Source organism: Mobula hypostoma, chromosome 1 (genome assembly GCF_963921235.1).
Source record: "Mobula hypostoma chromosome 1, sMobHyp1.1, whole genome shotgun sequence".
Lineage (NCBI taxonomy): Eukaryota > Metazoa > Chordata > Chondrichthyes > Myliobatiformes > Myliobatidae > Mobula > Mobula hypostoma.
In genome coordinates this window covers 145,653,626-145,678,736 of record NC_086097.1, presented here as the reverse complement: position 1 = coordinate 145,678,736, position 25,111 = coordinate 145,653,626, and the positions used below count along the sequence as shown (strand labels likewise).

The window sequence follows — 25,111 nt, the reverse complement described above, 5'->3', positions numbered from 1 at the left end:
TGAAAGTTATTGCAGTAATGAAGAGATAGTTATTAAAAACGAAAAAAAATATTTAGATTCTGAATTTATTTTCTTTTCCAGTACATTTTGAAGCATTATGGAGAAAATCCTTCCAACTACAGTGAGGAATTAAAGAAGCTTGAACAGCTCAGACAGGTAGGTACATTTAGCACCAAACTCTTGTTCCAATTAGAGACATTTCTGAGTACTTTGTTGCTGTCCGCCCTGTGTGACTAATTTCATTTTGAAATACTTTCTTTTTAAAGTAATTAACACAATGTCACGGGCAGCACATTTTCAACTACATTATTAACTTATTTTACATTAAGCTAATATTGTTACAGCTAATCCAGTTTCTTGTGCTTCCAGAATCCAGTTTAATATCACGGATGTATGTCGTGAAATCCTTGCAACTACAGTACAATGCACAAAAACCCTATAATTTACTATGAGAAATGTATATGTATAATTGTGTGTGTGTGTGTAAATTTATACGTAGATGGCATCTGAGCTGTGCCTAGCCACGTAGTTATGGGTGTTGATAGAGTAGAGCAATGACTACGCATCCTTGAGGTGTGCTGGTGTTCATTATCAGCGAGGATAAGATGTTACTTCTGATCTGCACTGACTGGTTTCCCAGTGAAGATGTCAAGAATCTAGCTGAAAAGAGAGGTACAGAGGCCTAGGTTTCCAACCATCATTGCTTAGCAAATATCAACACCCTTTCCTTCCTATTTTTTTCTTGTCCCATCCTTCTATAGTATTAACATTTTGTGAGTAACACATTGCATAGCTAGTTTAGTGCTGTCTCACAGTTCCAGTGACGTGGGTTCAGTCCTGACCTGGTGCTGCGTGTGTGAATTTGTATGCTTTTCCAGTAACCTAGTGTGTTTCCACATGCTCTGATTTCCTATCATGTCCCAAAGATGTGTGGTTGGTGGTGTAGTTCGATGCTGTAAATTAGTCTTTGTAGCAAGAATCTGTGGGGAGATTAGAGGACTGTGAGGGAATAAAATTTGGTTAGCATTTTTTGGTAAGTCACCGAGCTTGTTTTTTTTTGTTAATTGGGAGGAAGAGATGGGTATGTACATGTGCATCTAGTGACTCTATTACCAAGTTCCTTAGCTTTTAAGGGTTATTAACCCTTGCAGACTTGTGAGCAAGAATTTAGAAATGAAGTCAGAATCTACAGTTGTTAAGGCCAACATCTTGTTTTTCCAATAATCTCATCATGACAGCCTCAGTTTAGTATTGTTAAAACAAGAGTCTACACCATAACGAGTACTGATGACTGATGGACGAATCACTGCTTGTTCTATTTGTGTCTATTGGCAAGAGGTAGCAGAAGTACTACCACAAGTAATTCTGTGTGGAGCTTCTTGGACCTCAAAAAAAAAAGAAAAAGAAAATTTTTAAAGCTGCCCAGAGCCTTTGAGAAAACCATTTAACCCCACATGAACTGGATAATTATTTGCTATAATTAGCACCTATGAAGTAAAACATGAGGACAGATTTCATGATGGTTAAAGTCTTGGTGAAAACTCTATGTCCAGAGAATTAAGGAACTTTTAAATAGACAGTTGAAGGCTGAGGTACAGCAAAAAAGGTGAACTGAAGGACAGACTGTGGGTGAAAAGAGTCCAGTGACTTCCAGGTAATCAAAACAATCCTGGATTCTTCAAGGCCATCAAAGCCATGTATGGGACAAAATACCCCAGGGCCCACTTGCTGAAAGCAGAGAAGGCACAGGATAGCTTATCATGAGTCAGTCACTTGAAAATCATTCCTGACTCAGAAGGACTCCTTAAGAACTTAACTGACCATTCTGGAAATCTTGAGTCATGATTTCAAAATAAGTCTGTACCGTTATTTAGCTGTTTTGTTACAGAATACAGTGCTGTATATAAAAGGATTTTGTAGATTAGCAGGACACTTGAGTTATTATTACATCATTATATTCTTTGAAGTGGGCACTTTGCTTACATGGGCATTGATGTCATGCCAACTATCTTTAATTGCATTTGAAAATAGTGATTGATTTAGAAATTAATACATTTTAACATAAACAGAGACTGTGTTTATTCTTACAGCAAACTAAGTATAAGAATATTTGTAATCCTATATTTTAATCAAATCTATTGCTCTTTCTGCCCAATTACCCTTCATCTTTTTTAATGGTGTAATCAATGTAACTACCTGTGGTTGTTTTTCAGTACCTGTGCGGTTAGTATTTCTAATCCATTCTTGTGCATGAGATTACAACTGCTGTTCAGATCAAACCAAAGTAACTTGAAGCTTAGCAGAGCTGAGTTTTTATATAATGTCATGAATATCAGCTATTGCGAAGTATAATAACATGACATATTTTTGTCTAAACATTCTTTAATAGCTAAGACCATCATTACTGCCACTACACGTTTTCTTAGCAGTATAGAATATTTTAATGTAACATTTCGCCTCTGCTATCTCTTTAGTTTGTTGTGATAGTATCAGCAGTTACTTGAGCTAGTCTGATTTTTATATGGTCCCCGAATAGCATTTTAAAAGTTAATCTTTTGTAGAAGGATGCTCACTCCATCTAGGAATACCACAGCGGGCAGAGTTTAGTGAGTTACATAAACGTAAATACGATCCCCACACTGATGTCCATCCTGTTGATTAACTATGACATTATCATCATTCTGGCACTTAACTGCCATTTCAGATATATTAAAATGTACCTAGAAACACTTAACCGGCAAAATCAGATGGCAGTGCTATACCAGATACAACCCTGGGATCAATAAAGTATGACTATGACTTAACCATATTTCTTAGGCTTTGTCTTGGCCTAGTAAGCTCCCCACATTTTTAAATGCGTTTGACAGAAGATACCATGATGCTGTACTGTAGGTATCCTGGTGATTTTTCTTGTTTGCTAATGTTTATGGTGTATCATTTAGGAAGACTTTTGATGTAAAGTTCATTATCGGCTTCCATCTGTATAGCATTTGTAATTTTTAAGCAACTTCCATTTTATAGTTAATTTAAATAAAAAATAATTTGAAGATCCTTTTTTACTAAGATCAAAAATTCTGAGATGTTAAGGTACAGTCAACACCAAGGGGAAAAAATGCAAAATGAAATGAGATTATATAAGTGACTTTCATTTGAGAGGATAGAAGAAATTGAATCAGGAATTGTCATCCAATTTTGCTGTTTGTGATGTACTCAGTTACTTGCAGTTTGATCATTTGTATGCTGTGAGACTTGATGTTTTGCGGAGACACTTGAGATAAGAGAAATGGGGCCTGAAAGTATAGTTGTATGTCTGTTCAAATTTATTTGTTGTGCACAAATATTTTATTATGCATTACAGAGTGCTGTGAATGTTACAAGAGACTTTGAAGGATGCAGTACACTGAGGAAGTACTTTGGACAGCTTCATTATCTGCAGAGTCGCATTCCTATGGGGTCAGGAGAGGAAGCAGCTGTTCCAGTTACATGGTTAGAACAGAATTTTGCATCTGACGAGATTTCATTTTTTTTTTATTGGAAGTATGGGTTGTCACCTGCCCACTGATGCTCAGGGGTCTTCATTATATCCTCTGCTTTTCTGTTTTCAGCACCAAGTGAATGACTTCACATTTTGATCACATTGTATTCCATTTGCCATGTTCTACCCCACTTTCTCATTTTGTTTTTACCTGTTAAAGCCCGTTTACATTCTACTATCTACTTAAAATTCAACCTGGTGGTGTATCAAAGACAAACATGGAAGTATGACATTTATTCCCTAAAAACAAATTCCTTCTACGGCTACACAAATTCTCTCGATCTCCTTAACTATTGACTCTTCTGTCATCGTGTGTTTTGCACTCGTACTGCCACACTCCTGACTCTAGCTATACTCTCCTAAGGGTTCACAGACTCCACCAATATTCAGAATAGAAAATCTGTTAGTGAGCGGTCTGTGTTCTTAGGACTCTTGCACTACCTGCAATATACCAGTAGCTTTGTGCTCATTTACTGGTCTTTCTAGTCAGCTTGGCAGTTTCCTATCTGCCTTGTACTCTTAACAACCTAATAACAACATGCTAATAACAAACTTCTCACTGTCCTATATGTGTTGTGAATTCAGTTGCTACTCCAGCTTTGTAATCCAGAGAGGCCATATTTGGGGACACTTCCTTCAAATATGATTGTTTTGGTCATTGGAAGTATCCTTGTGACATTAAATGCTCTCCATCTGATAGAGTTGCATAGCCATTTCATAGCTCTTATAGTCTAAAAAATACGAATTGAACAGTAGAAAGCACTCATCATCTACTTGTCATCCTTCATGAAGTCCTGCAACACATTATCGAACTACTGTCGGGGTTGGGTCCCTGAATGTTGCCATCCATTTCCGGTATCTATCACTGTTTATACTGCTTTGGCGTCTGTGTCTGTTGATACCCAGATCAGAGAGTAACATAGAGTCATCAGAGATTGCCAAATTTGAGGTCTGGCTTTTGAATTTTTTTGCAGAGGACTTCATCCTTTTTCCTACCTTAATTGTTGGTTCCAATGTGGTACCATGGCGTGCTCACACTCTCCTTTCGAATTGCCTTTTGCAAATGTTCAGTCACTTGAACTTGACATTGAGATAATGCACTATCCTAATATAACTTTTATAGCCTACTACTTCCCTAATCATTGAATCTTCAAACTTAAAAAAAATAATTATATAGGAATATGCATAGGTACTGACAACCTAATCTGCTTGTTTAAAATGACAGGACTGAAATCTTTTCTGGCAAGGCAGTAACGGTTGATGAGATTTGCTATGAGCAGGCCTGCATTCTTTATAATTTGGGTAAGTAACCATTGTTCAATTTGTACACTGGCAGTAATCTTTGAAATTCATGATTCAATGTTTGTTTTTCCCCCTGTATTTATCTGCAGTGTATATTGCTCATAATAGGGTGATGTGGTTTGATGAATTAAGTGGTTGAAAAGCTACTTCAGAAGGTATTCACAAATAGTGTGGATATATTCATGAGAAAGTTATGAAACTGTCATGGATTTTAGCAGTGCTGTAGTTGTTTCATGCCCATTTACTTAAAAATTTTGAAATTTCCATTTCAATTTATTTAATTCCTATTTCAGCTATTTATATTTTAGTCAATTGCATAATTTATCATTGCTCTACCTAGATGTTACTATAAATGGTGGTTGTTAGCTCAGAACCAAGTGCCTTAAGTTGCCTTATTCAACCCTGCTGGACCATTTTACATTAATGTAATGCAAATAATTTCTTAGTTAAAACTTGGGCCCAGCAAAATGAAAACGTAATTTAGGCTAGTTTCCTTAACTATATTTGAAGCTGCATTGGGAAGAGGAGTTAACTTGATCATTTGGATCAATTTTCAGATCCCAACATGAGTCATTTTGCGGCTTCTCAGGATTTTCATTTAAGGTTCAATTGTGATAATTACAGAAGGGGCTAGGTTATGAATGACGAAGACATTGAACTAGTTGTGCATTGTTTTTTCTTCTAGGAGCCCTTCACTCGATGCTTGGAGCTGTGGATAACAGAGTTACTGAGGAGGTAGGCAATACAAGCAAATAATTGCAAAATAAGCTAAAAATAAAGATTCTCACTTAATGCATACAATAATTGAGTTTCCATTGACCCCTTGCAGGGCATGAAAGTTTCCTGTACGCACTTCCAGTGCTCAGCGGGAGCTTTTACCTACTTGCGAGATCACTTCAGTCACTCATTCAGTGTAGACATGAGCCACCAGATTCTCAACCTTAACATCAATCTCATGCTGGTAAGAACAAGTCTTTGTATGGGGTTCAAAAGTTCGGCAAACTTGTCTTCTACCACCTTGCAGCTGGTCAGCTGGTAAGTTGTGTTTAACAGTGATGTCATCAAGATGTTTAGGAGTGTTACCTGGACAGAATTGATGTAGCTTACCTCAGATGTCCTCACTATCCTGTCAGAGGTGAAAGTCAGACTATTATTTCTCCTAATTACTAATCTTTATTTGAAAATGCATTGTGTGATTATCATCTGAGCTCACTTATCATTGTCCTGGTAGCAACCTGCTAAATCTTCCTACTCGGATTGATTCATAGAGGAAGTTCATTTAGAACTGGTATTAGAGTCCTGAATGACAATCAATGCCATTAGAACCAAGGTGAATTTGAGGGGAGCAATTTAAATTGTCATTATAAAGTAAATATTTTGAAAATTTTCTGATTGTAGTTCTCCTTTAATAATAATAGGGAAGTTGTGTTCCTATAAAACAGACTGTATTTTGATTTTCAGTAACACAATACTACATCATCCATGCGTACATCAAGAAATGCAAACTGAAAAAATAAATTGCATCAATTCTGTAAGAGTGAATATTATTCTGTCTTAGTTTTTTTTGGATGGTGATTTGTGAATTCTGTAAGGGTGAATTTTCATAACCCAACAGCTGTAACATTAGGAGTAGGTTTGAAAAATAAGATTTGATGAAAGAAATCTGAAAGATCCAAATATTGGAAATAGTCAGCAAGTCAGACAATATCCATATAGAGAAAATTTCTGATAGCGCCACTCCCTTCCCATTCCTTCACACACACCCAGCCCCTCCCTACATATGTAAATTAAGGATTCAGTATTTTGTATTGAGACTGAAATGGCATGCATTATAACTGTGTTGAGTTTGGGACTGTTTGATAAATGTCATCCCAGCAGTGATTGCTCTTTTAACATGAAAATTCAAAAAAAGGTTGACATTGCATTTTTAATATGTAACTATCTTTAGAAAATGTAGATTTGTTAAAAATGTAGAGGAATATTACATATGGTGTTTTAATGTGGTAGTCTGTGAAATAACAATGGAGAAGTAATTTGTTCTCATGTGATGCTAGATCATTGCTGAAGGAAATTTTAATAGGAGCATAAAGTTGAAGGTGGTACAGTAGACTGTAAAGTAGTAATTGGAATGGCTAATCTGAAAGCACTGGCGAGCCAGAGATTTTTTTCTTGCTGGTGCTACGGTGGGGCTGAATTATTCAATGATGGTGCTGAGGAATGTACTGTATGGTAATATGTATGGCAAGGCCAGACACATGGCATTCAAAAGTCAATTTCAAGCATTATGTGCCTAGGATAAATGCCTCTGTTGATTCACAAACAACAGCAGTTGGTAGATCTAATACAGAAGTGAACTGTGACAGTGTCAACAGCATCGGAGACAACCCGGGCGACACAGAGCATAAACAAATAAACCAACAGAGCATCCGACCCACAGCGCACAACGTGAATCACGCACCAATCCCGCAATCAGCGTCAAATGCGTGCTTTTCAACTGAAAAACACAACACTAACCCACAATGTTCACTGCTATTTCCATTACATAGACAGACAATGCCAAAGGATACACCATTATTTAAGTCAAATAAGGCAAACAACAGATGCAAGGCTTTACCAGGAGTTGGACAAATCGTACTCTGACCATGCAATACCTCAAGTAATTCGGCTACTGAATTTAAAACAAAAATCAACAGAATCACCGCTTGGAAGTCTAAGCAAAACCAGTAGGCTTAATAACAGTAAATATTATATTTTAGGATTTGCAGGAAACAAAAGGACTATGGGGTATCCACCACAAAATAATAATTATAATCAGCATTAGTCTAGGCCCAAATTTTTTTAAAAATCAGCTGCACTCACCATTGATGTTTTCAGAGAAGCACAATCCGTCTGTTGTTGTGATTGGTGGCGAAAGCATCAATGATTTTCTGGATATCAAGTGCTTTGGTCCTCCGGCTGTTTATGGCCAACAGGGCCAAGTTGCTGTTCTGTGCATCGCCGCTGCTATTCCTTAGGTAGTTTTTGAGGCATCTGAGGCAAGAGAAACTCCGTTTGCATGCGGCAGAGTCAGTGATATGCAGATCAGTTTGTATAAATCTATAAATGCATCGCGGTAGGGTCTCATTAGAGCTAGAAATTCCACTGTGTCATTCACTGTCCGTCCTTGCTTTTGTTTTGTTTCCAGCAGACGCCGAACCTGATGTAGCTCTGCAGTCAGGTTCACTTCAGTCACTCCATAGCATTGGGCCACTGGCCAAAGACAATTCTTGTCTAGGAAGAGCTTGTGTTTGGGACTCAATGCTGAGACTCCAGTCAGAACACCCCCAGTCTCAATTGAGAACCGTCTTTTCATTTCAGTTAGAAGTCTGTCTATAACCGGATAGAAACAGTGCTTACGAAGGTCATCAGAGGATGTGACAGGTGTGTGTTCGGCTTGGGCCTCAACAACAAAACCATGTAGGTGGCGGGGTGGCTGGGCCTGTCTCCTTTCATGTGGTCTGCTCTGTATACCGGCCTTGACGCACTGGTCCCTAGCTCTTGGCTGAATTTCACTCCATGATTCCTCTCCCCGTTTTGCTGAGAGTGCTTCGATAACAGGCTGAGCTAAATCCACGGTGGATGAAAGCTCCAAACTGGGAGATTGTAGCTGGGCTGACATGAACTTGGTGACTCAGAGTAAATCCTCAAACAGAGTGAGAAGTAAAGCAAACTGCTCGTCAATCAGTCCATTTACAGCTCTGGCCTCTGTTTTCCTCCGTGCATTTGGTTGACCCATAATAATCTGTAGTGTAGCTAGAATGGTAGGGAGTGATTTCCTTATAGTCCACAGAGCTGTATACTGCCATGCCCAGCGTGTGTCTTGACAATTTCTTCAACTCCTCGGGCTGTGCAGTTGATTCCAGTTCTCTCTCTTTCTTCATGAAAAGATCGTGGGCAACAGAGTCTGAAAAGAAGTAAAGCAGCTGCACAGTTTCAAAAAACTCACCCGCTTGTGGTACATTGCTCACATCATCCACTAAAACAAGGTTAAGTCTGTGAGCATGGCAGTGTATATATAATGCCTGCGGGACCTCTTTCCTGAACCTCTCTTGTACCCCGTTACTGTACCCAGACATCACTGCCACCCCGTCATAACACTGACCTATACATGCGTTCTTATCAATAACACACTGGGCGGGTGTCTGTTCAATGCTTTTAAGAAGTGACTCTGTGTCCAACCCTTCTGCTGGAGTGAAGTGCAAGAATTCTTCAAGCACTGTTTCGTTATTCAAATACCGCACCACCACTTATATTTGCTCCTTTTTACTCAAGTCTTTACTTTCATCCACCATGATGGCAAAATGTCCAGCCTCCTCGATTTCTGCACTTATTTGACGTCTGACCATAGTTGCCATAATACCCATAATTTCATTTTGGATATCGTGATGGGTGTTTTTTTGCATTTCCAGGATTGTCCTCTATTATTTAGCTACAGTCTTATCAAACTGCCCAATTGCACTGAGCAACTCAACACAGTTTCTCCTATTGCCAGATCCATCATCCTCCCGGTGTCCTCGCTGGGCAACACCTTGGCACGCAGTATAGCGTAGAGACTCAACCACTGCTCTCATATACTCATGATTTTCTTGGACAATCTTTGCATGTCCTTTATCAAGCATATTTCCCAATCTTGAACTGTCTTGTTTTCTCAAACTGAATTCGGCCCATGTCTCCATAGCAAACTTACGAGCTACACTTACATGGTGGGTTTTGAAAGCTGTTGTAGCTTTCCGCCAGTTGCGGTAACCGGTGACAGTAAAGGTAGACTCAGAATGGAACCCATGTCCTCCACACAGGAAATGCCTGCATGCGAAGCAGAACGTAGTATCTTTCGTGATCGAATATTCCAGTCAGGAGTACAGGTCAAACCAGGCACGAATAAAACTCCTTTGCTGATTGCCAAACTGTTGTGAAGGGTACTTTTTCAATGCTGGCCGACAAGGTCCTTCCTCAGGCTGCTGGCTAACATTGCTAACAGTATTCCCACTAGCACTAAGAGCAGCTTCATCCATGTTCTCTTCCGAATCCCGCTCCATTTCTTGTTCCTTTACTTCACCCTCACACTCTTTTGATGAACTGCTGTCATCCTCATCCCCACTTACTTCTTTCTGCATGTCACTTTCAATTAAGACAGGCTCAGGGTGAGACACCACTGATTCCTATGGATGAGGTCGTTTTCTCACTAAAAATCGATCCATTTTTCATGCCGGTCAAAATAATGCACATGCCAGGCCCACACTAGATTGTAAAAGCACTGTGTGTGTGTGTGTGTGTGTGTGTTCGTGTTCGTGTTCGTTCCCTTAGTCTCCTGACACCATGGATCTGCACCTGGATCCTGCATGATGTACGTATACTATCAATCTTTCGCATGAGTGACATCACCACCTTATAAGGTCAGTGATTTTTAGATAAGCTCAACTGATCTGAGGACAGCAACGGCAAGACATTGACAATGAATGAATAAACAGAAGTGTAGAGTGGATCTGACCTTAGACCAGCACAGAGTTTATAACTTTATTGCTATGTGAGTTCTATGGTAATTGGGGGCGCTGTTTCACTAGATCAACTGGAGAAACAAGCTGTATTCAAAACTATACAGAGAAAGCAGCTGCAATTTGTATGTCAAGTTTCAGTTAATTTCCTGCTGGTGCTATGGTAATTTCTGCTGGTGCTATAGCACCACCTCAGCACCGCCACTGTCTGAGAGATGGCTTTAAGTCGTTCTTGTAGCGAAATGCGTGTTCACAATGGTCTTGCAAGCCAGTCATTGAAATTTTAATTTAGGAGGATGGAGATGAATATTTAAGTTTATCTTGCCAAGATACTTTGGTGTAAGAGCAAAAAGAATCACTTTGGATTTGGTTAATTACAAGATTTGTACAGTACAGAAATAGTCTTTAACCCGCCAACTACATGCCAAGTTTTTTACCTATCCACTCCATATAAACCTAAATAATACTTTGAAAAAACACCTATTAAATGCAATAAAACTATTATTGACCATCTTGAACCACAACTAAATGACTTTCCCTTATCTTTAAACTTACCTTTCTCTTTAAAGGACCCTTGACTCCTTAGCCAGGGGTAATGTATAGCTACGTGCACCTACCATGCCATCCCCCCCTTTTTTTTTTAAAAAGAAGTTGCAACTTTCCGTATAATCTCTCAAATGGCAACCATGCCATCCCAGGATCTACTCCAGTGACTTTGCTGTACCCAGAGTGGAAGAAAACATTGTTAGTAACAGTCTTGATGTGCTGGACCCAAATGAGGGATTTTGGAGGCAGTTTGAAATAGGGCGATGCATAGAAAAATCATATGGTATTGATACTGACATTCTTTTGAGCAGAGAATGGTTGAGGAGGTAAAGCAAAAAAGTGATGGACTTTTTTGCAGGTATTATTTCTGCAATAAAGTAGATTATAGTTTGTATAATAAGAAGCTATGTCCTTTGATATGGTACATTCTTAGAAGATGTAGCTTTTTGTTACGAGAAATCATAGCATCTGTACTACCAGTCGACAAACTACAAATTAAGTATGTTTTCATGTCTCTATTTAAAAGACTTTTATAAATGACTGCTAGGTTTTTATTAAGTTAATGTCAAGTTATTTTTCATTAATCGTACATTTTGCTATCATTACGTTTAGGGACAAGCTCAAGAGTGTCTTTTGGAAAAATCCATGTTGGACAACAGAAAATGTTTTCTTGTAGCAAGAATCAGTGCTCAAGTAGGTATATACCATGTACACTTTAAAGTCCTATTTGCAGCATTAAATCCATTTCTGAAAGCACTTAATCAGTGTGTGCTTTTCCCTTTTCTATCCCAGCTGAAAAATCCCCATTCCCTTTAATCACTTTGGATCTTTATCTCAGAACTGATTTTAATAGGACCTATTTAAATTGATCAATTTATTAAAAAAATAGTGTAAAGTTTTCTCATAATCTCATTCTTTGTAGGTGGAGATCAAAAAGACTGATTTTAGGCTTGTGAATTTATTTTATGCTTTATTTCAGGCACATGCCCTCTATCAAAAGAACCTACTTGCTTTCTTTTACCTTGGATACTGCCCTTGTTTAAGTGACATCATGCACACTGTGGCTTTCTAAATGAGTTTAATACTTTGGGTATTTATAACCTCCAGTCGTTCTATTCAAACAATTTTGAGGTAACTGCACTCGTGACTCTCTCTCCATCCCCAAGGTTCATCAGAAGTTCTGCTGTCATGTTTAACATTATTAACTGATGCTTCATATTATAACTGATTATATGGGAAGTGGATATATTGTCTAAACTTACCCAAGTTTAGACAATGTATCCACACACCCACAAACTGGCCGATGGATTCTGAGTGACAATTTATAGTTATTGGATTGTTGTGAATGTGAAATTTCACTGGTTTTAAATATGGTGTGTCAGAAATATGGTCGATATTTATAGTTTGAATTGTTGGCAGGTGGTTGATTATTATAAGGAAGCTTGTCGTGCACTGGAAAATTCTGAGACAGCTTCACTTATAGGAAAATTTCAGAAAGACTGGAAGAAGCTGGTACAGATGAAGATTTATTACTATGCAGCAGTTGCACATGTAAGTAGCATTGTATGGAGAAAGATGAAGTACAGCTTTTCAATCTACATATCTGCAAAAGTATTTCCCACAGGTTGATGGTATATTGGTGGGTAACTAGACCATTGATCCAGAGACCTTAACTAATGTTGAGGAACTATGTATATGGAACCACATAGCTGAGAAATATAAATTCACTTAATCAACAAAGAGGAATACTTAGTTTGGAGAAAGCTAGCATTAATAATGCCAACTGCAAAACTAACAGGTTGCCCTAACAGTCCATTTCCATCTGTAACTAACTTTAAGGAAGGAAATCTGCTTCCCTTTCCATTTCTAGCCTTTCTGATTCCAGGCTCATGGCAACTGCTAGTGACTACTCCAATGTCACAGTAGCTGGCTTTCACCTTTTCTAGAGTAATAAGAATAGCTAGTAAATGCTAGTTTTGTCCGTTGTCCACATCCTATGAAGAAAGTGAAATTACCCTTTCTCCAACTCTTTTTTTTCCTGAAAATACCGCTTGTCAAAGCACAAAAGTACATCAGTCTCGAGAAAGCTTTAAGTTTTATAGAAATAACTAAATTTTGAACAATAACACTCCAGGCCTTGTTCGACAAAAGTTCAAAGCTTCTTTAACCGGCATAGTTCAGCCCTAATTTGGCACTGTCACAGGGTTGCTTCAGTTAGATACTAACAGGGTGCCAGTGGAAGCAGGATCAGTTGCACTTAGTCAATGTCTCTGTCCAATTAGCTTTCAATTAATTGCTTTCTGTAAGAACTTGTTCAAGTACAAGATAGCTTACTGTAAGAAATGTTACTACAATTAACTATTAACAATAATGATTTCCAACATTAATTGTTGGATGCTTCTAATTTTTAATAAAACACTGGTTTGGTCTGGATGGAAGATATTGTAGTCTCGTTATAGGAAAGATGAGCAGGCGTTGAGGAAGGCCCAGAAAGATTTATGAGACTGGTTCCTGGGATTTAGGGCTGCAGTCACGAGATTTAGCTTAGAGACAGTTTCTTTTACTTTAGAGGAGAGAAGGCTGAGGGAAGATTCCTGAAGGATACAAGGTGATGAGTCTGGACAGAGCAGATAATGGGAGGATGTTCAGTTTGGTGGCGGTCTAGAGGTCTTGGGTATAAAGTGAAAGAAAAAATATTTTTGTGTAATGTCTGATCGAAACTGGAACGTTTTAATTACAGATATGGTGGAGACAAGCGTAATTGTGATTTTCAATAGGAAACAAAATGAGTTTCTCTGGTAGAGAGCTGGCACCAATATGACCTTCATTGTATGACTTTGTAAGGCAGTGTAAGTATCCAAAGGTGTTTCAAGGACTCCCTTCTAATTAAAGGAAAAAGAGGAACTTTACGTTGTGTTCAGTACTTCTGAACATTCATGCCATGACCTGATTTTGCAAATGATGTAATCTTTTCTGCAGAGTTTATCAATTATTTGAAGTTCCCTGCAGTAATTGTTGCCATTTCATTAGATTACTCAAAGTGCCTATTGTTTCAAGGTCAGTTTTAAACCAAAATTGTAATAGTTACTTAATTAAGCTTACAGGTGGGGAAAAATATCTATCATATGGCTAAAAGTTTAGGAGACTTTCAAACTGACTTTTTTGTACCCTTTTAATATTTAAGATCACTGTTGCAAATTGTTAGTCACTTGAAAGGGAAGCTATTGCCAATTGTGCTTTTCCAATGTAGCATAGGTATGGGATATTTATTTTGAATGTTTTCTACTATTGCTACTTCAGTTGGGACAGCAACTTGTTCCATAAATGTAATGGACACAGTATCATTGTTATTTCCTTTTTCTAGTCACTGGACTACTTTGTGATTCTTGCTAACTACCAATCTGAAAACTTTTTGTACTTTATTATAGCTTCATATGGGCAAACAGTCAGAGGAACAACAGAAATATGGAGAAAGGGTGAGCAGAACATATTAATTTTCCCCTCGATTTGTAAAATGAATATGACTTTACATTAAAATTTTCACATCTGCTTAACTACATTGTAGAATATTTACAAATGACTCTTGTTCTGTTGTTGCAGCTTGCTTACTTTCAAAGTTCATTAGATAAGTTGAATGAAGCAATGAAGTATGCAAAGGTAAGCTCCAGCTTGTTTATATAAAGAATGCCTGGTAAACAGTACAAAATGATGTGATTGTATCATATTAAGCTATTTTGAATTTATTTCTTAAAGGAAATAAATTAGCACTTCAACCTAATGAAGTGCTCACTTGTCAACGTCCTCCTCACTACAGGTTTTATAACCTTCTACTACCCATTGTGTTTTCCCCTATTCTTTCTTCACCTCCCTGCTTCCCCTCCCCCACCCCTTACTGGTTTTTCACCTGGAACCTACCAGCCTTCTCCTTCCCACCCTCCCCCCACCTCCTTTATAGGGCCTCTGCCCCTTCCCTCCTCAGTCCTGACGAAGGGTTCCGGCCCGAAACGTCGACCGATCTTTTCCACAGATGCTGCCCGACCTGCTGAGTTCCTCCAGCGTGTTGTGAGTGTAGGTTTCATAACCTCATTGCCAGGAGGATGCGGGCAGATCTGTGAACATAGAACATTTACTGTAATTCTGAGTTTCCTGCATTTATTTAAACCTTAAATTTTGCTCTCACTTTCAGTTTCTAACTTTACTGAATGTTTCTTTTGGTTGGTGAAACTTGATATTGTACATATGCACTAAGATCAGTGTGATTTGGTTGGACTGAAGTCATTGTCTAAAGCACATTGTGTATTCTAGCTAATATTTTCCTTTTATAAGGGTTCTGTAATTCTCCTCAATTCCTTCTATTTCTTGAGTTAAGGCTTCAAGTGAATCTAACCTTAAGAGTTTTAAGCAAGAAGTAATATTAGAATCCATCAATCTTAAAATTTGTTAAAAATTCTCTCAAAAGCTCAGTGCTGCTGGTGTTTTAAAATTGGTTTACTGATGGGGAATTATTCAGTGGAAATTCTGGTACTGAACATGAGGTCCATTTAAGATCTTGTCAAAGTAGTTTTCTTTGAGAGTTGTCTTCAAATTGAAAACTTGGAAGGAGTAATAGACAATGAGGAATAATTATAAGATGAGAAAAGGTTTCATTGAGATGTCGGTGAACCATGGAATTCACTACCAAGCCGTTGAATAAGCTTACATCTAGAAATTTATCTCCTTAAATGATATCAGAGTTTGAGAAAGAGGAAGAATACGATATTGAGGTTGATTAGCCTTGTTTCACCTGATTTATTTTTGTAACTTGTAATAATTGTTATCTTGCACTGTACTGCTGCCACAACACATTTCACATAATAAACCTGATTCTGAACGATGGCAGAGACTTGAGTGGCCTTCTCCTATTTTCTCTTTTTTGCTTTTATGAATCAAGGGATATAGTCAGTAAAAGGAGATGTGTGTTGAGTAAAATAGTAGCTTAGGTGCATGAGGTAAATGCTCTACTTTTTTTTTGCACTTGTACTGTTTACATTACTGTAATTTAAAGCTGGAGAATATAAAAGCACTAGCAGGTGTAAAATCATCTTAATACTGTGTGATTTCAATAAATGAGAATTCAAGGGAAAGACGTATAAAAATAGATTTGAAAATGTGCCCTGTGTTGGTGGATAGGGAAGGAGTTGTCAATTGTTGCACCTGCATTTAATTTGATACTAGTCTCCAATACAAAAAATTGACCAAGAACTTTTCCCCTTTCTTTAGGGGCAGCCAGAGACTGTACAAGAAGCATTGCGATTTACTATGGATGTAATTGGAGGAAAGTAAGTAATCAAAAAAATTACTGTGCTTCTTACTCATTTTGTGTAGTGTAGCAGCAGAAGTAGAAAGTTTCCCCCTCAGTTTTCCTTATCTTGTGTGTATATATACTATATACTGATATAGTATGTTTGATCCAATGTAATTCAGTACAATGCTCCAAGAGTCCATGTACTGTAAGTCCCAGTGATACTCTTGTTTAAAGTAAGAACTTTTTTGTGCTTGGATCCATTTGCAAGTTGAATTAAAATTGGCACTCTTCTGATATGAACTTGTATTTCATGAGAAAATAAAAATAAATAACTGCAGATAAGTAACTGCAAATGTTGAAATCTGAAAGAAAAATTGGAAATGTTCAGCCTTTCTCCCAGAGAGGAAGAAGTATCTGGGGGGGGGGGTGTGGTAAGAACCTGGGGAGGTGTGAAATTGCTTAATATTGAATTCAAAAACTGTGGGTAACTTGATTTCTTGGTGTGCGCCTGTTATCCATCTGTAATTTTAGCCCTTCTTAATTTTCTCTGGATCTTGTGTCTTATGGAGAAAAAGTAGTACTCATTTATTTTCATTGAATAGTTTTATATTTTGAAATCTTTTGAAAGAATATGCTCTAGTAGTTTTACAGAAGGTGAAATAAATATTTTAGAAAATTAAAATTGGTGAATTCTAAGGATGAATAGGAAAGTAGATCTCTGCATTCCATTGGGACATCATTGGGAGACTTGGTTTTGGTTGTCAGCTTTGCACAATGGACATTTTAAGCATTGGTTAAGGAGGTAATGTAACAAGCTAAAATTGAATAATTAATCTGATAGTGGAAAGATTTCGCTTTTGTAAAACTGGAACTTAGTTTGCTGTGTTCACTGAACAGAATATCCTTTCTGCCAGAACTATGAGCATAGGAATTTGAACAGACACAGGGCATATGGTCCCTTGAGTCTGCTGTGTCTTTCATAAGATCATGGCTGATTTGATTGTAATCTCTGTTCCTCATTTTACCTACTCCAGTGATCTTTCACCCCCTTTAACAAGAATCTTTCCAACCATCCCTTAAAAAAAATTCAAAAAATGCTTTTTCTGTCTTTTAATTAAGAGATTTCCAAAGATGACTGACGGAGAGAGGAATGTTTGCCTTGTTTGTGACCTCCTTCCCTCATTTTTAAACAGTGACTACTACCTCTTCCACTAGAGAAAGTATTTTCTTCACTTATATCCTGTTAAGATACTTATGAGTCTTGTTTCAATTAGATCCCTTCTCTCTCCAGCAGATACAAGCCTTCCCTGTACAAACCTACCTTCCTCATTTCTGGTATTGCTGTGGTTGACGTAGCCTGAAATGTTTATAATGTATTTACATGGTTCCTTCTGCATGGAGACCAGTGCTGTACGCAGTATTCCAGATGCAGTTTGCCAGTCTCTCTCTAACTGAAGCAATCCATGCTCTCTAATTGAAATATAGCTAAGACATTTTGCTTTGCTTTTCCAAATGGGATCAAGCTAAATGTTTTAGCTTACTTCAGGAAAATTTGTAAATGTCCATGATGAGGACATGCTCTGCAAGCATAATTAAGATATTTGAAATTTTCAAATCAAATCAAGTTTAATTATTATTCAAACCATACATAGATACAGTGAACGAGACGAGGGCCAAGGTGCAAAATATTCAAAATAGCGAGCAAACAGTCAAAAATAGTGAGTAATGTAATCAAAATAGCGAGCAAAGAATCATGTTCACTCGGTGGACAAAAAACATATATAGTCCATGATTCTGAGCGACAATGTCGCTCAGTTGATGGTACTCCTGGCAGTGTGCAGATGCATGTAATCCAGCTTGTCATTCCACAGCTCAACATGACAGGGCAGCACCGACAGCAGAGGCCAGGACCCAGCTGAGCTCAGACACCATGCTGTAAATGCTTCCTCATCTCTCACCTGGTCTGCAGCAGCAGGCAACCCAAAGCTTGAGACCTAGTCCTCGCCTCAACTGAGGCTACACAGCTCCTGTGTTGTCTGTCCCTCCACCAGACAAGGGTAACGGGCCCGCAGCAACTTGCGTTATCATTGTCCAACAGAGTCTTGTGATCGTAAGTGCAATGTCCAAGACAATCTCCCACAGTTATACTGCACCAACTCTAGTGCTTCTGACTAGCAGGCAGCAGCCAGGTCAACTGTCTGTACCCAAACTGGCTCCTTTGACATCCCAGTGGGCTCCGTGACACCTTTGATACTTGGCCAGCTCTCTGTCCAACACTGGGGCCAACCCCCTTCAACTATCACCAGTGGAGTAGCCCTGCAGCACCCAATGCTGTTGGAGTAGAATTGTCTTTGGATTGTAAAGAAAAAACACAAATTTTACAAAGAAATAAAGCACCTTTGGTTGGCCCCCCCGAGAAGCCGCTGTATTCTCGCTTGTCGTCATCTTACTGGAAGTCTCGAAATTTTAAAGGAATGCTTAAAGAGACTCTAACCAGCTTTATAATCTGCAAGGAAAAATGACTGAACATTCAGTCAAAATGACATTAGTAATCTAATCATGTTTCTGTTTGGCAGTTTACCACAATGATCACAAGATAACAAGTCAGGATAGGACATTTGGATAAATGCTTCATTCTCTTCTTCATCCCTCTTTCTCTGACCACCATCCACCCTTATTCCTCCTTCCACTCATTCCTAACCTTAAGAAAAACCTATAGTATACAATTGTACCTAAACTCTATTTACAATGGATTACAGTTAATTGGGCAGCTGCTTATGTGGGCCAACTCCTAAAGAACAAAAACAAATAGAGAAAATAGCTGGGATCACCTTTGTATATGTGCGACATTATGCTGCTTAATTGGAAACAGGAGACTGTTGCTGAAAAGTTTCTAACTAGCATCAGTCGTGTGGCCATTAGACACAGCATGCTTAGAGTGAGCTATTTTTAAATAGCGTCACGTGTTTGTGTTCAAAAAGCAGTGATTTTTGTCACTAAAAGTTGGCAAGAAAAAAGCAGAAAGATAATTCAGAATTGTTTCGCTCACTGCAGTTTCAGGTGCGGAGATGCTAAAAATGGTCAGGAATGAAAATGAAACTGTTTCAGTATTTCAGCAAGTTAGGACCTACGAAGATCTTGAATGTTACAATGGAAATGAAGATTTGGAGGATGTAATCATTGAAAGCATTGTTTGAAGACAGTCCATTATCTGCTTGATGTCTGTACTGATTTTGTTCATTTACAGTCAATCAATAGAACACAGCAGTGGACACTAAATTAATTCCTCTGTCGATAACTCTTTGGAACTAATACAGTTCCATAGTACTGTAGTAGTTTTGGTGGTCTAATTTGTTCTGTACTTCATTTAAATATGTACATAATTTGTTACTTAAACAGTAGATTGTCCTTTTTATCCCTTTTTAACTATTTCCAAGAAACCTTGGCTAGTTGGGGAAGCTGCTTTCATTGGGCCAAAATATACTGGCCCCAAGGTGTCCCAATTACAGACATCCCACCCTGCAGAAACTCATTTCAGGGAGGTAGCACCCCCACCCCCACCCCCCACAACCCCATATCCCCTTCCTCCCCCGGGTCGACCTCCAAGGGTGCATGTATGCAGGACATTTGATTAGGAAAGAACCCAACAATTTATTTGATCACATTTTGAAACTATTTATTTTTATATATCTATATCTACATATCTATATCTACGTATCTATATCTACGTATCTATATCTACGTATCTATATCTACATATCTATATCTACATATCTATATCTACATATCTATATCTACATATCTATATCTACATATCTCATATAGAACCCCAGAACTCATCAACTGGCAAACTTTTGTAGTTTGGCATCAGTCCTTCAAGGTTAGTTGAGACATAATCCAGGACTTCCAAGTGGAGCTCTTCTTTTGCATCTGCTGCGATCACATTTGGAAATCTCTCTGCCAAAGTCAAAATCTGGTCTGGATTCACCTCAATACAGAGAGCCAAGATGACCACTGACAGATTTTTCAAGATTTGGTCTCTCATTGGGAACTTCTCCAAGATTTATTGAAAGCACCTGACATAAAATGCTTTGCCATCTTTGAAGAACTGCTTTGTCTTGTAAGGGGGGAATCTCTTGTGCTTCCTCTCTTAGCAACTGCCTCCTTGCCAGGTACCCAGTAAAAAGCTCTTCATCTGGGTAGTGAATTTCAGGGTTGCTCACATCTTTCTCCTGAATGTTCTGTTCTCTCAAAACCTTTGGCTCAATAAATCTGCTTGCTATGTCATGCAGGAGCTCTTCTACACTCTGATCCAACTTGAAGAGGATAGGTGCCTTGTTTTGAAAAATCAAATTGAATTTGTCAAAACATTGTGTGACATTATGGAGAAAGCAAGTGTATATTTTCATTTGGGGGTCTTTCAGCCTCTTCTGAATATGAGATGACTTCTGATTCTCACTCTTTGACTCAAAATATGAAATAAGGCTGGCCATTGGTGGAGCAGATGGCCCAAACCTTTTCCTAAAGAAAGCCAGCGTGTAGGACAATACTTTTGTAATCTCTCCTGGGCAACATTGCAGAACTCTTCAGACTGTTTTAAGTCTTCTCTTTGGAACTTTTCTCAAAGTAGTAGTAGATGTCAATGAGCAGTTGTTCAGGTGACATTGAGAGCTCCTTAGCAGCAGTTTTGGCACAAATGTTAACCAGGTGACTTGGACAGCCAACGCTGTAAATATGAGGGGCTTGTGCTTTCACTCTTGATAAGACAGAGTTGTTTTTGCCAATCATCACATTGCAGTTGTCACTGCTAAATCCTACACGGTTAGACCATTCAAGGCCTTTGTCATGTACGGATGGTGCAATGCAGTTGAATATGTTTTCAGCTTTGGCATCATTGCACACTGGCATGTCTACAAATCCAACTGTTACCTTATCCTGTGTTTCATTCTAGTACCTGGCTAAAGTAGTACATTCCTTCTCACACATGATATCGTTGCTTTCATCAACCAAAATACTGTATGGCCTTTTTTCTGTCTGGATGGACTTGTACGGATCCTCTGAATATTCCAGTGCCATATTCACAATTGCTGCTGTCTTGGTTGATGAGCAGGCATAGTTTTTTGCTATTTCTGCACTTTTTTTATATTATATTATCAATAGACAGTAGGTGCAGGAGTAGGCCATCCAAGCCAGCACCGCCATTCACTGTGATCATGGCTGATCATCCACAATCAGTACCCCGATCTTGCCTTCTCCTCATATCCCTTGATTCTGCTATCTTTATCATGGAGTTTTTTTTAATTCTATTACAACTTTAAGCATGTCTACAGGGAGTTGGGCCTCATCACGTAGGACATCAATAGAGTGGCTCCTTAGCAGCTAGCCAGCTAGTTTAAATATTGTTAGCTATGCTAATGAATGAATGACACCTGTTAAACTCGCCTCAACATGTCTTTTACAGTCATTTGGGCAATAGCAAAGTCACTGTTGCAAACAGTGCAACGAGCAACATTGTCATTATTTTTTTACCCCTATTAGGCAGGGATACACTTTAACGTAGTCTGGGGTGAAGTGCGTTTTATATATTTTTTTGAAACACTCTGCCATGGCGGTGCAGGACATGAAACTTAACTGATGGAGGACAGACGTTGACTGTAAAGCCTGCCCACAGAGAAAACTGATAGGTCTACTTAGCACAAAGAGAGACCAATCAGGATGATCGCTCTCGATCTCCCGCTCCCGCTCTCCCTCTCAAAAAAATAAATTTCCGGGATATTGTATATAATTTGTGGGTTTCAGGAAGCTGCCATCAATATGCGAGAGACTCCTGGAACTTCTGGGAGAGGTGGGATGTCTACAATTAACTAGAATTCACTGTCTAAGCACTTGAGTTAAGATTAGATTAGCTTTATTTCTCAATTGTATATCGAAACACACGGTCTTTTGCATCAGTGACCAACACAGTCAGAGGATTGTTGGGAGCAGAGGTCAAGTATCACCATGCTTCCACGGCCAAGACAGCATACCCACAATTTACTAATCCTAACCAGTACGTGTTTGGAATGTGGAAGGAAACCCACATGGTATGTAGAGACAACAGGAATTCTGCAGATGCTGGAATTTCAAGCAACACACATCAAAGTTGCTGGTGAACGCAGCAGGCCAGGCAGCATCTCTAGGAAGAGGTGCAGTCGACGTTTCAGGCTGTTCCTGACGAAGGGTCTCGGCCTGAAACGTCGACTGTACCTCTTCCTAGAGATGCTGCCTGGCCTGCTGCGTTCACCAGCAACGTTGATGTGTGTTGGTATGTGGAGAACTCCTGTCGGTAATCATTGGCAATTTTTTTTTAGATTAGATTAGATTATGAGAACACTCAGTCCTTTTTTATTGTCATTTAGAAATGCATACATGCATTAAGAAATGATACAACGTTCCTCTAGAGTGATATCACAGAAAAACAGGACAGACCAAAGACTAACACTGACACATAATTATAACATATAGTTACAGCAGTGCAAAGCAGTACCATAATTTCATAAAGAACAGACCATGGGTACGGTAAAAAAAAGTCACGTCCCGATCGACTCCCGAGTTCCTGGTAGCAGGCGGCAAAAGGGAGAAACTCCCTGCCATAAACCTCCAGGCACCGACAACTTGCGGATGCATTGGAAGTACCCGACCACAGCCGACACTGAGTCTGTCCATCCGAAAACTTCGAGCCTCCGACCAGCCCCTCCGATACAGCCTCCTGAGCGCCATCCTCTGCCAAGCGCCTTCAACCTCTGAAACAAGCAAAGCCGAGGATTCGGGGCCTTCTGCTCCGGAGATTCCGGTTACCACACAGTAGCAGCGGCAGCGAGGCGGGCATTTCAGAAGTTTCTCCAGATGTTCCTCCGTACTCTCACGTCTGCCTCCATCAAATCAGAATTGTGCACGGTACCCTACTTGACAGATTACAGATATCATTCACTGGAGAGGCCGCGCGCACTGCATTGCGCCATCTTCTCCTCCTCCCTTGCTTCCACACTTGGTCTGTGTCCTTGATTTTATGCTATAATAAAATTCTTGGTCTTTGTACATGAGATTTGTCCTGTAGTTTGGTAAAACTATTTACAATCTCAGTCCTCAATGGCCTCATACAAAATTTTAGATTGTGCTGCTTGTTCTGGCTTTCTCTATATTTACCCTGTTTAATGCCCTTTGACTTAATAATTAAGAAAACTAGGATCAGTAATGGTGATAATGAAACAAGCCACTTGTCATTATTTTTATCTTTAATGTTAATTTAAAAAATCCATTGATTAAATAAAACACTGAAATAACTAATGGAAATAAAAATTATCAATGGCAAAGCTTGGTATGTAAGTGCAAAGGATAATACTGAAGTTTGCAGCTACCTTTATATTGAAGGTTGACAAGTAAAGCAATCAATTTCTACCCTCTCTTGCACTTTTCAATGTGCTGCTGAAACAAAATGCAGTTTTGCCATTTAGTTGTTGCTGTGGCTCACTCCCACTGTATGTGGCATGTGGTAGAAAAAATGACTGACCTCTGCATAATAGTTTTTGATAGCAAAAAGTGTAAATGAGAATCAATTAATATAAGTAGGTTAAGTAACGTGTCTCGTAACTAGCACCATTATTATGATACATCTTAAAGCCAGTATGCCATTCACTGTTGAAAATAATCACTGAAAGTGCATGTCCCACAACAGCATCACACCACATTTATACAATTGTCAAAGAAATTCAAAATATATGCGCCATTACTTTATAATTTTAATTCTAAGCCCTGGTGCTATGAGGTGAATCTGCATCTTATTCCCTAGTTGCATTCAGGGTTCGCTTGTCACTTCCTGCTCTGTAACTGATCCTAGATCAGTTAACGCTGTTAGGTCCACTGTGAGGACCTTTTCTAGTTGATGTCTCATTATGCAGTTGGAGGAGTACTTCACTTCTGTCTTGATAGTGTTATCAACATATTTCACATTTTGAAGTTTGGGTGAGAAGAAATATTGGAGAAATATTGGAGATTTTTTTTCCTACGGTTTTAATAACCTTTCTTGTGTGTAGGTACACTGCTGCCAAGAAGGATAATGATTTCATCTACCATGAGGCTGTTCCTCCCATTGATTCGCTGACGTCTGTGAAAGGCAGGTTTTCTATGATTCTACCAAGTATTTTGAGCATTTCTTTCATGAAGCCGAATAATTTTTCTCCCTATGTAAGATGTTATGTAGAGATACTAGCTCTCATCTAACACGTTTTGCTGGATTAAAAATGCTGGATTCTTCATTTCAAACACTTTCCTTGCTGTAATCTAGATAATACTGTGTCTCATATAAAGCCCTCAAAGTAAGCTGTTTATTTGGAAACTTACACAATAAACAACAGAGCTATAGTTTATCATTAATTGCAGTTTTATTTTTGGAAATAAATACAGATAGTTTAAATCCTGTAATAACCTATTTTTAATAGGAGCGTCTCTGGTAAAAGCCCTTCCTGTTAACCCAACTGATCCAAATGTGACTGGTCCTGATATCTTTGCAAAATTGGTACCAATTGAAGCTCACGAAGCCTCGTCTCTGTACAGGTGAGCATGAGATGTGGAATTTTGATGCAGGGCTATGTTACTGAAAAGTAAACATTGATTCTAATATTAGTATACAATTGTATTGTTCTTAATATATCTTTGTGATTGTAATTTCTGCTTTTCATTTTTTTCCAGTGAAGAGAAAGCAAAATTATTGCGTGAAGTCGTTGATAAAATAGACACCAAGAATGAAGTCTTAGAGTAGGTATTGTGGCAAAGTTAATACCTTTGCCTGCACAGTAGTAGCAATATTTTCAAAAATAATTTATTATGCAAATTATCTTGGGAAATGTGTGTGTATATTTTTTAAAAGGTAGCTAA

General features: G+C 38.6%; 1 protein-coding gene across 4 annotated transcripts in view; it reads left to right on the top strand.

Moving 5' to 3' along the window:
- The window catches only part of ptpn23a (protein tyrosine phosphatase, non-receptor type 23, a), a 98,115-nt gene that overhangs the window by 34,249 nt on the left and 38,755 nt on the right, over nt 1-25,111 (top strand). For 3 of the 4 annotated variants that reach the window (XM_063057460.1, XM_063057451.1, XM_063057445.1), the window contains exons 2-14: nt 82-156; nt 3,359-3,486; nt 4,761-4,837; nt 5,523-5,572; nt 5,667-5,798; nt 11,527-11,607; nt 12,334-12,465; nt 14,343-14,390; nt 14,515-14,571; nt 16,174-16,232; nt 24,271-24,350; nt 24,676-24,790; nt 24,926-24,991. In XM_063057460.1, the coding sequence (XP_062913530.1) occupies nt 82-156; nt 3,359-3,486; nt 4,761-4,837; nt 5,523-5,572; nt 5,667-5,798; nt 11,527-11,607; nt 12,334-12,465; nt 14,343-14,390; nt 14,515-14,571; nt 16,174-16,232; nt 24,271-24,350; nt 24,676-24,790; nt 24,926-24,991 (1,100 nt within the window). Of the gene's footprint in view, nt 1-81; nt 157-3,358; nt 3,487-4,760; nt 4,838-5,522; nt 5,573-5,666; nt 5,799-11,526; nt 11,608-11,939; nt 12,046-12,333; nt 12,466-14,342; nt 14,391-14,514; nt 14,572-16,173; nt 16,233-24,270; nt 24,351-24,675; nt 24,791-24,925; nt 24,992-25,111 lie in introns of those variants that run through there. The other variant, XM_063057467.1, reaches the window with a different exon arrangement.